General features: G+C 40.0%; 1 protein-coding gene across 1 annotated transcript; it reads left to right on the top strand.

Moving 5' to 3' along the window:
* The first annotated feature begins 1078 nt into the window (after positions 1-1078).
* LOC131264276 (EGFR adapter protein-like) lies at positions 1079-3621 on the top strand. Its single transcript, XM_058266559.1, has 3 exons — positions 1079-1345; positions 1831-2433; positions 3424-3621. Exons 1-3 carry the CDS (start codon positions 1079-1081, stop codon positions 3619-3621), a joined length of 1068 nt encoding a protein of 355 aa, XP_058122542.1.
* Positions 3622-13868: the final 10247 nt, after the last annotated feature.

Raw genomic sequence — 13868 nt, forward strand, 5'->3', positions numbered from 1 at the left:
TAAAAACCCAAAGGATGGAACAAGAACGAGTTGAACTTTTCATTTTTCAAATTAAATTGTTATGTTTGCAATAATATGGGCTTTTTTTTCTTTTTCCGCAGAATATGATATGGCTTCCAATTCCATTTGAAAAACAAGGTGAACACAGTTCCTGCGAGTGATGCAGAATAAATTGTAATTCCAACTGAATCACGCCGCACTCCAGCGACAAAAAACTCATCCTAAGAAGAATACCGACCGACGAATCACAACCAAACTGTACGGACGAGGGCAGTTGTGGTCGCAGCGTTTTATAGAGATTGAAAAGGGTTGCACCGAATCATTTTTTGGAAAAGCCATCGACCAAAGGAAACGAATAATTTACGAGCGCAGGCTGTTTACTCCGACTTTGGATCACCGCTTCCTGTTCCCCACCGGCACTAACGATTCACATGATAGAGAGCAATAAATTAATAGGAGATAAAGGAGAATGTTGTATTCTGTGAACTCCAGTGCTTCGGTGAGGATAAAGCATGCCCGAAGATCATAACGATGCACCCAACGACAATGTGTTTGTTTGTGTTTGTCTGTTCAGTGAAAACGAAAAGTATTCATTTTTTTGTTTATAAAACAGGCCCAGAAAAATAATCACAGAATACCACTGATCCACTTTCCCTCACAGTTCACGTACGTTCTGAGGATAAAAAATATAAAACAAGAACTCATACCGGCCATAGACAGCCCGTTGGAAAATTCGCAAACAAAAGGCGAACGAAGGTTGAATAAAAAGTGTATTTGTGTACGGTTGTGTATACGTGTACGGTTTTCATCGAACAGAAAAATTTAAAAAAACCCAACCCACCGATGGAAAAGCAACGGCTGAACATGTGGTGAAAAACGGGGGGTTCAATAGGGTGGGTTTGGTTTTTAAATCGTGCGGTGGAAGTACGCAATCGTTGGTTAAGGTTTGTCGGTTGGATTGGTTTGAAGTTCCCCGTGTACCAACAACTATAGTGTAGCAGAAGGACACCCGAGAAGAGGACCTGCACATGTTTGACTGGTCAAGTGCGCACCTCTTCTTCACCGGTCGGTAGATATCATGCAGGAAGTAGAATATTTTACCGACAATCTGGTGGCCGGCATGGAACGAAAGCCTTCGCAGACAAAGTGTAGTTATGATTTGCTAGATTCTCCTAGGATTACGCATGAGCAGACGAAGCTGGTGGGCCGAGGATATAACAAATGCGATGAAAATGTAAATTACACCGTCGATCCACTACAACTTACTTCGTCCGACGAGGACAGCAGCGGATCGCCGACGAGCGAGATGAACAATTGCATCAAGTTCATGGAGAAACCGACGCTGGTAAGTGATTTCCATTGTGTGAATATCGCAGGACGCTTCTGTTGATCGTTTCGTTTTAAATGCTGATTTGTGCCTGGTTCGTTATGTGATTCCATGTAGAACAGGAAAAAATAAATTCATTTTTAAGCAGTAACATTTCAAGGAAATGCTGTTCTATATGTTATCAAGATATTTTTGATGTGAAGGACATTTATCAAAGTTGCACACCATGTACAGGTAAACTTAAACTGACGAACTGATTCATATCTAATAAATTGGTGCGACATGATTGATTTCTAAATTCTTGTATTGCGTTACCATTCGTAGTCAGGTGCTCTTGCCTTCCATATTTCTTGTTTACCCTACCTTCTCTTTAAACTATCGAGAGTTTGCCACCAAAACTATGGTGTGCAATAATGCAATTAGTTTTTAAACATGTTTAATTTGACGAAATGATCACCACCCTTAACCAATTTACTTCTCGCGTATCGTTGCTTCCGCGACAGATAAAACGCTTCGCTCTCGGGTTCCTGCGCAGCACGGAGGAAAGCTTGCCACTGATGTGCCATAAATCGTCACCCACCTCGCCCCAGAAAAAGCTGAACGACATCCTGTCCGAGGACATCTACACCCTGGACCAGATCGTGTCGAGTAAGTTCGGCGACTCGTGCAAACAATCGTTCGTCGGGTCACCACAGCGCCTCCATCTGACAAGTAATGGCTGCTCGAATGAGGCTCCCACGACGACCGCCGTGGCCGATGGTGTGGAATACGAGTTCAAGCGCAACCTGATCCGGCAGACGAACAGTGCCAGCTCCAGTCCGAAGCGCTTCCCGACCGTCACTCCGCCGAAGCACGCCGACAGCCTGAACAGTGTCAGCCTGGGTGAGGACATCGAGGAACTGGACCGGGCGTCCTGGTTCCAGGCCGGGCTGCCTCGCGAACTATCACTGGAAGTCCTCACGCAGCAGAGCCCCGGTGCGTTCCTGGTTCGCCGCAGTGCCACCAAGCACGGTTGCTTCGCGCTATCGCTCCGAGTTCCGCCTGGACCGGGGCCGAAGGTGGTGCACTATTTAATTATGAAAACCGAGCGTGGATATAAAATTAAGGTAATTTATTACATGCGCTTGGAAAGCCCAATCGGGAAGGTCATATTTGACTATAATGGGAGAACACCATGGATCACGTGTTTACCTTTCGCTTCGGGGAGGAATTTATTCTAAGCACAAACCTCTTCTCACGGGTTAACCGAATGTTTTCGCCGGCGAGGGGTTTCGTATTAGTTACATGTTGCATGTTAGGATGCATCCCTATCTTCCAACGAGTTTCCAAATATGCTCGGGTCCGGTGTAAATATTCGCTGGTCGTGATTTAAGAGCCAGGTGTTTGATAATAACGCCAAGCAGCAGATGGGTGTGTTTATTTAAAGGTAGCATGGGTAATTGCATGGGATCCCGATGAAGGCAGGAACCCAATTAAGGACAATCATGCATGCCAATGTAATTCCGAACTACCTGCTCACTATGCTTCGCTTTTTGCTCGAGATAAATGAGCTTAAACGAACTGGAAAAACATTCCCTAGACGAAGCTCGGCTCCAGAAACACCAATATTAGCTGATCATGCAGAATCCTCTACTGGATGAGAGCTGTAGTCGCAAAAATAGGGAGCAGTATCTGCGTACTTAAATGCATCCTTCATTGAAAATTCTCCTCTTCACCTGGGCAAGGTAATGCGTTGGGACATTTTATTCAATTTGTAACCAATGTCGTATCAGACGCGCTTCCGGTTGTCGGATCACAAAAAAACCGGGTTGATTTACATGCAGCTCCAATTTTCCCGCCCCTACCAATCATTCACCAGCGAACAGCGATGGTTTTGTATGAAGGGAGGCCTCCAATGGTGTGGGGTATGCTATATGTTTAATGGTATGCTTATGTTTACGGATGGTGGTGGGAAAATGTGTTAACCGCACAAAAACTAAGCATTTTGTAAATATCATTAATTTTCCAAAATTATAACATCTTTGGGATTATTTATATCATTCTTGTAACATCGTTAAAGACCTACTTGAAACCAGACCTATCCTTCTCCCTTCCAGGGCTTCACGAAGGAATTCTCGTCACTACGCGCCTTGATAACGCACCACTCGGTGATGCCCGAAATGCTTCCGGTTCCACTTTCACTGTCACGGCCTCAGAACATCCCGATGAAGTGCAAGCGTACGGACGACTACGATACGTACAGTGCGTTGAACGAGTTTTCCAAGCTGTTCTCCGATCTCGACATCTGTTCGTAGCGGGAACGCTGGGAGGTTTGAGCAGTTGGTAGCAGGTTGGACCGTTAACGACGCCAGGAAGGTCTGTAGGTGTTTGGAACATTTTGATAAACTTTCTTCGAAACAAGGCCGTCGACGGTAGTGACAGTCGGTAGCCGGAAGCCTACGCCGGATGGTGAATCGACGTCGAGGATGTATCGCGCTTATGAGCGTTCGAGGGAGGCGGAGAACTCTGTCGACGACAGATGATGCGATGTGTAGGCTAGGACTACCACTGTGCTCCGATATCTGGATGCGAAAGGTCGTTGCGGAACAGTTTCCTGATGAGTTTGTAAATAGCGTGTCAAATAGCTCGTGTAAATAGTGCTCGTGTGATGGAAATGCAAGACGGTAAGAAGGCTGCAGGAAACACGGGGAAAACTTGGATGTCTTGGACTAGAAAAATTCATCACAGCAAAGCTGGTAGTTCCTCCCACAAAGCTGCTGGCAACCAGCTCCCTTTCATCGATACCGAAAAATAATAATCAAAATGTACTGAAACTTTGGGCAGATGAGAACTTGGCTCGGCATTTCTGGTGGGCCAAGATGCCACGTGCCACGTGTTGGAACAACGCAATCATTACTGTTTGATAAAGAAATGAATGTTACCCGTGTACTGGAATTACAGTGACCGGCAGGAAAAAGTGCCCACTTCGAATTTTGTTGATTTTCGCTCAATATTTTTTTCTCGATCCAACTAAATATACTGCAGGTATTTTTCGTATATTGATTAACATATTTCATATAAGATCCACTAATGAGTAAGCGAAAACAAACATATTTTGATTTTGAGAAAAAAATAATAAAAAAAAGTATTTAAAAAAACCGTGACAAGAAAAAGTACCCACTTCAGTTATTCATTATTATACATAAAAATAAGAAATAATAAATGCATTTTGATATTTTATGTGTTCTCTTTTAGCTTTCAGAACCTGCTGAAGGCGCTTTGGCATGCTTTCTACTAGGATTTTTAATTTTTGGGGATTTTATTCTTCTCAAGCGCGCATTAGAGCTTCAAAATTGTCGTTTTTATTCGATACATCAGTTTTGTTCACCCTGGCATCGAGAATTGTCCACAAATTCATAACCTCCGTGCTCTGAGGAGGCCGTTTCAACAGTTTTGTCCGACAAGACGGGAAGAAAGACTTCGTCTTCTTGGCAGTATGTCGAACTTGGCCCCGCCGGGCTGCGTGGAACTTGCCCCCGCCGGGAGAACGAACTTCTCTTCAAGGCCCGCCAGGATCAGTAAAATCTCCAGATTTTGTTGCAGGATGTTTATGTTTATTGTGTAATCTGCAGTTTTAACACCGTTAATGTTCCCAAGGCTCCCCACTCCACTGGACGAAAAACAACACCAGACCACCATATTGCCTCGTTCATGGCATACTGTGCCCTGGATGTGGCGAACCTGCAGCATTGCCTTCTTCGATCTGCGCTGTATACGTTCATGCCATCTTCGATTAAAAAGTTCAAATTTTGATTCGTTAGATCACAGAACCGTTTTCCAGTACTCTAGAGGCATAGCAGCATGTTCCTCAGCGAGCTTAAGACGCTTGGCCTTATTGGTCATGCTCATATAAAGAAGCCTCCTAGCAAGTCTGCTCTGTAACCCGTATGCAACAAGCCGACGACGGATAGTTCTTTCGAAAACTGATGAGTGAAGTATTTCCATGACCTCTCTGACAGTTACTTTTGGATTTTTTTGATCTCACGAATGATCTTAGTGTCCATGCGTGCATCTGTTTTGCACATGTCTCCTCTACCAGGGCGATCCGCCTACGTTTAAAATTTCATTGTGATTTTTCCTACCGCTGCCTTGTGGATTTCGTGGTTTGAATGAATTACTTCAATGTAAATGAGTGTCATAAAACATACTTTATGCAAGGTAATTTCTTGTAATACTCAAATTAATGAGATACCAAAACCTGATATTAACGAATTGTATATCTACAACCAAATATGAATCAAACACGTAATCATACATGTATAAATATCAGAAATGGTGCTAACAAACCTAAAAAATATTAAAACGCAATAAATTGGTTAGCCCTCAATGGAAAAGTTTATGCAAAGCTCTAATTTTAAAAGTGGGCACTTTTTCTTGTCACTGTTTTTTTAGATACTTTTTTTAATTATTTTTTTCTCAAAATCAAAATATGTTTGTTTTCGCTTACTCATTAGTGGATCTTATATGAAATATGTTAATCAATATACGAAAAATACTTGCAGTATATTTAGTTGGATTGAGAAAAAAATATTGAGCAAAAATCAACAAAATTCGAAGTGGGCACTTTTTCCTGCCGGTCACTGTAAGCGACTGCTCGGCGGAATTAACCAACATCGGAAAATGGGAGCATCTACGGTGGATTGTCGTCCCAGCTGAAGCGGACATCGATGTGGCGTGGTTCGGTGCAGCCTCTGATGGACGTCAGAAACCGCTAGAATATGTGCCTTGGAAATTGTATATACACTCAAACACACAAGCAACAATAAAACATGGACATGCGCGAGTAGACAGTAAGTTTATAAATATATATGTTCGAAAATTGGCGTAACAGAAATAAATGACATGTGAAAATAAGCGTTATTGAATGTTTTGATTGGTGAGATACAACTTTATCCGAAATCATTTGGTTTCTTATGATTTGTGTTCAAGAAAAGCCTCTGTCAAAGGTCAAAGGAGCAGATTATGTTAAGACACGTAGTATTCAAAGGTTAGATATAAATTATGGCAACGGCACTATATTTAGATTGATTATATTTGTACATTATACTTTGTTTATGTCCTGGGAGAACTAAATTTATTTAGAAAATCATCTACAAGTACATCACTGTATTTTCTTCGATTCTTACTACTATCATTATATCCATTCCATCCCGAAAGTGCTCGAATTGCTAAACAATTTATGGTAAAAGAGTAAATGAGGCCCCGGCCGCCATGTTTTCGATCGTGGCTACACCTCTTGTGGACGTTTAAACTGAATGTATGCAATTGGTGATACATTAATTCGTTAAATTCAACCTACGAGTATTTGAATCGTAGTGTGTACCGTTAATTTCGGCTACGCAATCAACCTACGGGTGCGGTATGAGGGGGGCCCACGGGCCCCCCTTATTTCTCAAAACTATAACAAACTCTCTTTTTCAGTAGACCTAGCGCAGTCCGCTCGCTGCGCTCGCTGCGGGCGCGCCGCCGTTTCCAAATCATTTCTTCGACTAAACTCATTGTTTCATGCTGTCCATCATGTGTGGTATAGTTTAGTTACTAGTAACTTACAGTGACTTAACATGTAAAAGTATAGTTATAGGATAACTTTCCTTTCGGATTTTTTAAAAAATGAACTATTTATTTTCCGATGTTGGTCCGAGCTTGGACGACTAAAGACTGAAGACTGCTTTATTGGAAATAGTACGGCTACGTTGGCCGCGCCGATTGCGCTGACGATGCGTCTGGCTGCTGGTGTCCGGAAGCGTCCGTTCCCACGATTCCATGCTGGTGTCCAGTTGCTCGCGCGTGGTGTTGTGGCCGCTGGCTCACGCGTGGCGTTGTGGCCGCTAGTTCGCGCGTGGCGCATTGCCTTCTTGTGTTTCACATAACTTCCCCCCCCTTAAGATTGGAGCGCCTCGATCCAATTGATGGGAATTTTTCCTGTTCTTCCAGAATGTGGTACACGAGTATGCCAAAATTGCAGCTAACAGCAAAATTGCACTTGTTGCTGTTATGATTGTGTGTTTCTGATTTTTGTTGAAGTGTTGCTCAGCTAGTTTCTCTAGGTTGTTTATTTTAATCAACACAACGTCTTCTTCGGATTCCGCTGCTTTCTTCGGGTATTTTCCGTAGGTTGGGATTAGATATTCGTGTGTGATTATTGCTCTGCTGTTGAATGTGAGGTTCTTTAGCTGAATTGTGCAGTTCTCTGCTTCTATGATTGTTGGTGTGCTGATATTCTTTGCAACACCACATGAGTCGTATACCGTTATTGGCCTCTGTGTATCCAATAAAATTATCCCTGGAAGGATTTCTTTGGCTGCCCACTTTTGAAGTGCAGTTTTTATAGGGCATATTGGGGTTTTGTGAACTAGGATGTTGAAGATACATTGGTCTTCAACTGGCCAAGTTGGTTCGCATATTTCGCATATGTTATTTTGTATGAATATGCGGTTAGCGTTCTTTGCAACATATTGGACATGTGTGTCGATTTTACTTCCGTTTCTGTTCAGAGTATGGAGTTCTAGGAGTTCGAACGTTTCTTTTTCAAGCATGGGTATCTTGACTAACATGACGGCTTGATTATTGGAGAAGGCGATGTTCCCGCTGCAGTATTTGAAGACTTCGTCAAGCTGGTTCATGCTGATCATCTGATTTTTTAACAAATTGTACAATTTTTCTTTTTCTCCTAGAGTAAAGAGGTCCTTGTGAACAATGTTTAATTTTGCAAATTCGATCTGTTCTCCTATTATTCTTAGTATTTGAATAATTTCATCTACTTCGAAAATCATGCTAACAACTTCCAAATCACTTGGTGTTTTCGAAACTTGTAGAATATTTTGCGTGACTTTATGTAGTGTTTTTGTTATGTTGTTTAATTTTTCCTCAAAAATTGAGTTTATTTTATACTGTCTATTACTGTTGGTTATTAGTCCATTTTCTTTTTGTTCAATAAGGAAAAGATGTTCCTGAATATTTTTCAAGTCATCACTGTCTGGATTTCCTGCTATGAATTTAATAGCTGTTCCTAGTGCGTCTATAAGACCTCTTTTCTGTCTTATTGGCTTAAGACCACTTAGTTGGTTTCTTGCATGTTGCAGTTTGTATTTAAGTGTTCTACCTAGATGATGTTCGATTGGCTTTATAGAATTAGCTGTTGTTTCTATGTAATCAAGATTTGTTTCAATTATTTTCAAATCAATTTTATGTATTAATCGAGTGTATCCAGCTCGAATCCTTACTAAACCTAACTTAGTAACGATTATTCCGTTATCGTTGGTAATTTCTTTATAGTTAGTAGCTTTTAGCTTGCTTATTGCTAATAAGAAAAAAATAAAAAATTTTATCATAATGTTTAGATGCTGTAAAGAAAGAATAATTTGAAAGTATTTTTTATTTTTTTCGTTTTCTTTTTAGCTTCGTTTTGTGGAGCTTTCTCTGGTTTTGATCGATGATATTTGTTTCCTTATTTTCTTTAACCTTTGTTTCTTTGTACCGTTCTTGATGTTTCAAGTTATTACGTTTCTTTTCATAAACTGTATCGTTTTCTTCGAATATTTCATATTCTTCTCTGTTTTTGTTTAGCCTGTTGAGGGTTTGTTGTTTTGTTCCTATGGATTTTTGATATATTTCATTGTAGAGTTTTTCTTTTTGAGCAATTCTCTCTTCAATGTTTTCTGAGATTGGTGTATCATATTTTATTCCATAGAATAACTCTCTAGGAGTCATATTGATCTGGGAGTGAATCGAATCGTTGTAAATGGCTACGGCTAAATTCATTTTGGTAGATTCTGGATAATTTTTAGTTGTTTCCTTATTGGAGAGAATGTTATGAAGTTCTCTAAGCGTTCTATGTACTATTTCAACAGTTCCGTTTGAAGAAGATTGTCCTACACTTGTGTAATGGTATTCTATCGTGTTTTCTTCTAAAAATGAACGTATCACTGTTGAAGTGAATGTTGGTTCGTTATCCATTACTAAAAGATTCGGTTTTCCAAGAGCTGCTATAAACCTTGTGAGTGATTTCAAAATATGTACCGTGTTACGTGTTTTAGTTGGTATAGCCATTGCTAATCTAGAAAACTTGTCGCAAAAAGTTAGATAATTTTTATCATGTATGATGAAAATGTCCATATGCACTATTTGCAATGGTTTTGTGGGAGTTTCCGTGAATTTATATTTTTGTTTATATGGATGTCGTTCATATTTTGACCTCAAGCACAATTTACACAAGTTAATGAATTTGGTCACTTTGGACTTGATATTAGGGAAAAAATACGATCTTGCAATGTGTTTGGATGTTTCAACGATGCCTCGATGGTTTGCTTCATGTTGCACTTGAATGATTTGATTCTGCTCTATTTCGTCGGTAATATCAGTGATCGTTTTTGGGGTCCAAAATATTCTGAATGATTTCACTCTTGAGAAATAGTTTTTGTACACAATCTGTAGAGTCGCTAATATTTTTTCTGAGCAATTGATTCCATTTGCACATCTAGTGGATGTATATTCTTTCAGGATGTTTATTAGGATTGCTGGGGTAAAAACGTGTCGTTTAATAACTACTCGATGATAGTTTGTGAAAAGTGTAGAGGCTGTCGTACTGTCCTCGTTGCTTGTCTCAAGAATTATTTGGTTTTTGAATACATTTAATGGTCTTTCAGTTGCAGGAATGTACTCATTATCGTCAGTGTCAGCCGAATGCTGAGTCATGTCATTGTTATTAGTGTTAGCGTTAATTTCGATTCTTGATAGGGCATCTGCATTATTGTTAAGGGTTCCTTTTTTATATTTTATATCAAATTCAAATGCTTCTAGTTCGAGTTTCCATCGCAGTAATTTACTGTTCAAATCTTTTTTTTGTCTCAACCAAACCAGTGGTTTATGATCTGTACGAATTTCAAATTTTTTTCCAAATAGGTATGGTCTGAAGTGTTTGATTGCAAAAATTATTGCGAGTAACTCTTTTTCTGTAGCCGAATACTTACATTCAGTGTCGTTTAATGTACGAGATGCGTAGGCTATTGGGTGCTCTTTGTTATCTTCAAACTTTTGAGATAGTACTGCGCCTAATGCAAAGTCGCTGGCGTCTGTTTCCAGTATAAATTTGTTGTTGAAGTCCGGATATTTCAGTATCGGGTCGGATGTAAGAAGCTGCTTGCATTCACTAAAACATGAAATAAATTCTTCGGTATGAATTATTTTAGCATCTTTTTTTAAACATTTTGTTAGTGGTTTTGTTAGTTTGGCGAAATCTTTAATGAACTTACGGTAGTATCCGAGAATTCCAAGAAATCCTTTTATTTGTTTGGTGGTTTTCGGAATTGGCCAATCTAATATTTTTTCTATTTTGTTAGGATTAGGTTTGATACCGTCTTGGGTTACGATGTGACCCAAAAATTCACAATCCTTTTTTAAAAATTCACATTTGTCAAGTTGAATTTTTAAATTGGCTTTTGCGAGTTTTGTCAAGACTTTGTTAAGGTTTTCCATGTGTTGCTGTAATGAACTTCCGAAAATTATGATGTCGTCTAGATAAACAAGACAGCATTTACCAATGAGCTCGTTCAGAATACTATTCATTGCTCTTTGGAAGGTAGATGGAGCATTTTTTAAGCCAAATGGCATTCGAATAAACTCGAAATGACCTTTTTCTGTGCTAAAAGCTGTTTTTGGACGATCTTTTGGTTCTACTTCGATCTGATGGAAGCCTGATTTTAGATCAAGAGTTGTAAAATAACAACTACGGCCAAGTCTATCCAAAATTTCTTCTATATTTGGAATAGGGTATTTGTCATCTATGGTTTTGTCATTTAATTTGCGGTAATCAATTACAATCCGCCATTTTTGTTTTTTGCTAGCATCTGATTTTTTTGGAACTATCCAAATTGGGGATGTCCAAGGAGAGATTGAGTGTTGAATTATTCCTTGGGCAAGCATTTCGTTGATTTGTTTCTCAACTTCTTGCCTATGAACGTAGGGATATCTGTATGTTTTTGTGTGGATAGGGATTTCATCTGTTGTGTTAATACAATGTTTAATAGAGGATGTGCATGAAAGTTTATTTTTTTCATTGTGTATTATTTGAGAGTTTTTCTGCAAAATCTGTAAAAGTTTGGTTTTTTCCTCCGAATTTAGATGTTCTGTGCGAATCAGTGTTTCTATTGTTTTAATAGGAATCGAACTTGTTTCGGTTTCGTTTGAAATGCTACAATTTAATTCGATTGTGTCTGAAATTGGTTGAACTTCAGCAGGACGTGTCCATACAAATTTGACTTCATTGCCAAAATTGGTTACAAGTGCTGTAATAAATCCGTTTTTAGATTTATAAAGACCAGGTGAAATTTCAGAGTCTAGGATTTTTATCTTTTTTTCCAAGAAGACGTCACCGTTTTTATGAGTTACCGGAATTTTCACTTTTTGTACGGTATGAGCGTTCAGAGTTACATCTGGAAGTCCTAAATGTTTTATGGATAATGGTACTGTATTGTTTGGAAAGATTAGTTTGTGTTCACGTGTGTCAATGTGACATTGCAAACTTGATAGAGTTTCGTATCCGAGGATTCCATCGAAGAACTTATGAAACTTAAAAACGTAAAATTTCACATTCTTTTTACCAAATATGTCAGAGTAGTAACATTCGTTGATTTTATGCTTTCCTTTGCTGTTTGTAACTGTGGTTATTGGGCACTTTTTTCTTAAGGTCGATGGCACAAGTTCTGGAGATATGAAATTTTTGTTTGAACCACTGTCAATAAGGATTTTTGCAGTTTTTCCTTCTATTGTTTGGCAAAGATAGGGTAAGCCATTTGTCGCTAAATCGGAAAGTTTTCGTGACTTAAGATTTGAAAATTTACTTCCTCCTGTTCTGGGGTTTCTTGTTCGACTTCCTCAGCTGAATCTGAGTCTTCATCGTTATTGGTTGTGTGTGCGAAAATTTTGTTTCTATTGCTTACCCTGAGGGTAGGGTCAATATCCATGGGGGTTGGCTTTTGTCTATCTGATTGCGGTTTCGGAGAGTATGAGTTAAATTTTTTCTCCGAAGTTTTGTCTTTTTTGTTATTGAATGCTTTTCCGGATTGGTTTTGTTCAAATACGGCCTGAGTTTGGGTTTTTGTTTTTTCAGCGTTTTGGAATCTGCACAAAAATGCATATGCTGATTCCAAGTCGTTTGGTTGTGCGGTTTGTGCATAACCAAAGTAGGGCTTGCTCAGTCCATTAATGAATGCGGCTAAACATTCCTGTTCAAGGAAGTGATTTATAGCCTGCCAATGTTTGGCATATAAGTCGTTCTCTCTTGCGACCGACTTCATGCTAATCATAATTTCCTTTACTTTTTTATAATGAATGTTCAGCGACTCGTTCATCTTCATAGACCAGAGTTGCGTTTGGTAAGTGGCAATGGTGTTCCTATCGCCATACACTGACTGTAAAATTTCAGCCGCCTCCTCAAAGGTTGAGGGATTCCCGTTCACACAAATTGTGTCACGTGCCCTGCCTTCGATTTTGTTGATTATTGTTTGCTCGTAAATAGCAAGCAATTCAGGTGGGGTTGTGTTCGTAAATAGGCTCAGTGTCCTACGAACAGTAGTTAACCATGCTGTCAACTGTTTTTTGTTACCATCAAATGAAGGTATGATCCTAATTGGATCGGGAATGCGATAGAGCGAGCTAGCCGATTGGCTTTGGCTCTGCAACTTCAGCGCGTTGTTTTCCGATTGGAGAGCACTAATGCGTGCTTCCAATTGTCGGATGGAGTCACATACCGCTTGGTAATTGTGTTCCTCCATAGTAGTAAAGGTGCGTGCTTTCACTTTTGGAAAAGGGGAAAATTTTGGCATAAGCAACTTTTTTCCACACGATTGTCACGCGTTGGACAATACGTATTTTTCTTCTTTTTCACTAGTTATGCACTTGTATGTTTAAGCGTTTTGTGATAGAGTTTCAATCACTTCACTCACTACACTTAAAACTTACTAACTCACCTTTCGTGTTTAATCGAAAATTCGATTGGTACCTGGGTTCCACGTGTTGGGTTGAGTCCAGTCGATGTCCAGCTTCGGTTGGTAATTTTGAAGAGTAGATCTGAGTCCTTTTCTCTGAATTGATATTCAAACGTCGGGAACCGCCACTAATCGTCCTCGTGTCGGGAGATGGTGTTTAACCGGATGATTCCACAGCGAAAAGGCCCGTACGGCTGCGCCAGTTATAGGATAACTTTCCTTTCGGATTTTTTAAAAAATGAACTATTTATTTTCCGATGTTGGTCCGAGCTTGGACGACTAAAGACTGAAGACTGCTTTATTGGAAATAGTACGGCTACGTTGGCCGCGCCGATTGCGCTGACGATGCGTCTGGCTGCTGGTGTCCGGAAGCGTCCGTTCCCACGATTCCATGCTGGTGTCCAGTTGCTCGCGCGTGGTGTTGTGGCCGCTGGCTCACGCGTGGCGTTGTGGCCGCTAGTTCGCGCGTGGCGCATTGCCTTCTTGTGTTTCACATAACTGTATATTAACCCGCATTC

The sequence above is a fragment of the Anopheles coustani genome, chromosome 2 (genome assembly GCF_943734705.1).
Source record: "Anopheles coustani chromosome 2, idAnoCousDA_361_x.2, whole genome shotgun sequence".
NCBI lineage: Eukaryota > Metazoa > Arthropoda > Insecta > Diptera > Culicidae > Anopheles > Anopheles coustani.

Excerpts from the sequence above, each read along its gene's own strand:
- LOC131264276 (XM_058266559.1), top strand. The coding sequence starts at position 1,079 with ATGCAGGAAGTAGAATATTTTACCGACAATCTGGTGGCCGGCATGGAA. Across the intron at positions 1,346-1,830 it reads TCATGGAGAAACCGACGCTG|ATAAAACGCTTCGCTCTCGG; the intron begins GTAAGTGATTTC and ends CTTCCGCGACAG. Across the intron at positions 2,434-3,423 it reads AGCGTGGATATAAAATTAAG|GGCTTCACGAAGGAATTCTC; the intron begins GTAATTTATTAC and ends TCTCCCTTCCAG.